At 47.6% G+C, this 2703-nt stretch overlaps 1 protein-coding gene across 3 annotated transcripts in view; it reads right to left on the bottom strand.

Moving 5' to 3' along the window:
* SYT3 (synaptotagmin III) overlaps window positions 1-2703 on the bottom strand; it is a 40453-nt gene that overhangs the window by 1037 nt on the left and 36713 nt on the right. For all 3 annotated transcript variants that reach the window (XM_011946300.1, XM_011946299.1, XM_011946301.1), the window contains one exon: window positions 180-248. In XM_011946300.1, coding sequence (XP_011801690.1) covers window positions 183-248 — 66 coding nt within the window. In that variant the 3' untranslated portion in view covers window positions 180-182. The remainder of the gene's footprint in view (window positions 1-179; window positions 249-2703) is intronic.

The raw sequence follows: 2703 nt of genomic DNA, 5'->3' as shown, positions 1-2703 counted from the left end.
CCAGCCCCTCCTCCCTCAGACCCAGGAGTCCAGGCCCCCAGCCCCTCCTCCCTCAGACCCAGGAGTCCAGGCCCCCAGCCCCTCCTCCCTCAGACTCAGAAGTCCAGGCCCGCAGCCCTTCCTCCCTCAGATTCAGGCATCTTCAGCCCCAGCCCCTTCCCTGTGGCCGGGCTCCTTACCCCTCACTCAGAGTTCTCTTTCTCTGATAGTCCTTTGCTGCCTTTTGTGAAGCTGGTCAAAGTCTTTTCCTAAAGGAGAAAGTCCAGAAGGTTCAGGAGTGAGGGACAGAGATTTGAAACAGACACTAATCGTCAACAGGAGAAGACGTCAATCCTGTTTCATTATTTAGGATGCGCTTTCTCACTGGGCCCTGAAGTGATGGACAGATGGTATTACGATTCCATTCTACAGATGGAGAAATGGAGGCACAAAAAAGAGGAGTCTCTGCAAATGCGAGGAGAGATGAGGCTGTAGGGATGAGTGCGGCAGGTCCTGGATGGCATCAGAGGGGCTGAGACTCTGTCCTGGGGCCACTGGGGAGCCACGGGAGGGCTGTGAGCAAGGAAGGGGAGGAGAAGCTCTGGGTGTAGAAGGATTTTCTGAGGCCACAGGGAGCACGAGGGGCTGAAATTCATGGGCAGTGTCAGGACTGGGCCCAGACTCTGTGCTGCCAGTGTTGCCCAACATGGGCAGTGGCTCACCAGAAACTCCTCAGAAGGTTTGTGGGATGAATTAATGAATGGATGAATGAGTGAATGACAGAAGGAGGGAGTAGCCTCCATCCTATCCACCTTAGTAGAGTCCTCGTCTTTTCCAATCTCAAATCTGAGCTCTGTGCCCAGCTGCTCGGTCCCTCATCATCACTGGAAAAAAGCCCACAGCAGGGCCGGACTCAATCTGGTGACGTGGTGAAAGTTTCACCCGGCACTAAATGTAAATGTGTGCCCCAAATGCAGCAGTCAAGATAAATAATATTTAATGCAATATTGGCCAGGTGTGGTGGTTCACGCCTGTAATCCCAGCACTTTGGGGGCCCGAGGTGGGTGAATCACTTGGAAGTTTGAGACCAGCCTGGCCAACATGGCGAAACCCTGTCTCTACAAAATAAATAAATAAAATAAAATAAAATAAAATAAAAATTTAGCAGGGTGAGGTGGCACATGCCTGTAATCCCAGCTACTTGGTAGGCTCAGGCAGAAAAATCACTTGAACTCAGGGAGGGGAAGGTTGCAGTGAGCCAAGATTGCAGCGCTGAACTCCAGGCTGGGTGACAGAGTGAGACTCTGTCTCAATAATAATAATAATAATAATAATAATGCAATATTTTTTAAAAATCAAAATTAATGCAAAACAAATCCATGATAAACAAAATATCAAATTTTTATTTTATTTTATTTTATTTTTTTTTGAGATGGAGTCTCGCTCTGTCCCCCAGGCTGGGGTGCAACGATTGGATCTCAGCTCACTGCAAGCTCCACCTCCCGGGTTTACGCCATTCTCCTGCCTCAGCCTCCTGAGTAGCTGGGACTACAGGCGCCCGCCACCTCGCCCGGCTAGTTTTTTGTATTTTTTAGTAGAGACGGGGTTTCACCGTGTTAGCCAGGATGGTCTCGATCTCCTGACCTCGTGATCCGCCCGTCTCGGCCTCCCAAAATGCTGGGATTACAGGCTTGAGCCACCGCGCCACATTAGACTGCTATTCCAGAGGAAATGTATGTGCCCCTATATACTTATATACTTGCTTTTTTTTTTTTTTTAAGGAGAGGGGTTCTTGCTCCATTGCCTAGGCTGGAGTGCAATGGCACGATCTTGGCTCACTGCAACCTCCGCTTCCTGGGTTCAAGCGATTCTCCTGCCTCAGCCTCCCGAGTAGCTGGGACTACAGGCGCCCGCCACCTCGCCCGGCTAGTTTTTTGTATTTTTTAGTAGAGACGGGGTTTCACCGTGTTAGCCAGGATGGTCTCGATCTCCTGACCTCGTGATCCGCCCGTCTCAGCCTCCCAAAATGCTGGGATTACAGGCTTGAGCCACCGCGCCACATTAGACTGCTATTCCAGAGGAAATGTATGTGCCCCTATATACTTATATACTTGCTTTTTTTTTTTTTTTAAGGAGAGGGGTTCTTGCTCCATTGCCTAGGCTGGAGTGTGGTGGTGAGATCATAGCTCACTGCAGTAACAAACTCCTGGGCTCAAGGGATCCTCCTGCCTCAGCCTCCCGAGTAGCTGGGACTACAAGTACACACCACCATGCCTAGCTAATTCCTAAATTATTTTTGTAGAGACAGGCTTTCCCATGTTGCCCAGATTAGTCTCAAACTCCCAGGCTCAAGTGATCCACCCGCCTTGGCCTCCCAAGGCCTGTGCTGGGATTACAGGTATGAGCCACTGTGCTCTGCCCAAGTTTTTATATATTTTTTCTAAATTTATTTTTCCCAGAATGCTAAACTAGCTGAAAAATACTGAAAAATGAAGAGTAAATGTGTTGAAATTCACAACGTTATTTTACATTTAAATCTTTCATATATACCCTAGACGAAATTTGAATAATTTGACTTTCTTGGCTTTTAATGGAGGCAAATCTATCAATAACACTTTCTAAATCTACTTGTTTGCTCTTCTTGTTTTCTACTGAGAGAATGGCCATGTTTGATTATTTCTCCTGATCAAGTGATGATCTTAAATGACTTTTTTTTTTTTTTTT

Source organism: Colobus angolensis, unplaced genomic scaffold, assembly GCF_000951035.1.
Source record: "Colobus angolensis palliatus isolate OR3802 unplaced genomic scaffold, Cang.pa_1.0 Scaffold25, whole genome shotgun sequence".
Classification (NCBI taxonomy): Eukaryota; Metazoa; Chordata; class Mammalia; order Primates; family Cercopithecidae; genus Colobus; species Colobus angolensis.
This window is presented reverse-complemented; position numbering and strand designations above follow the sequence as displayed.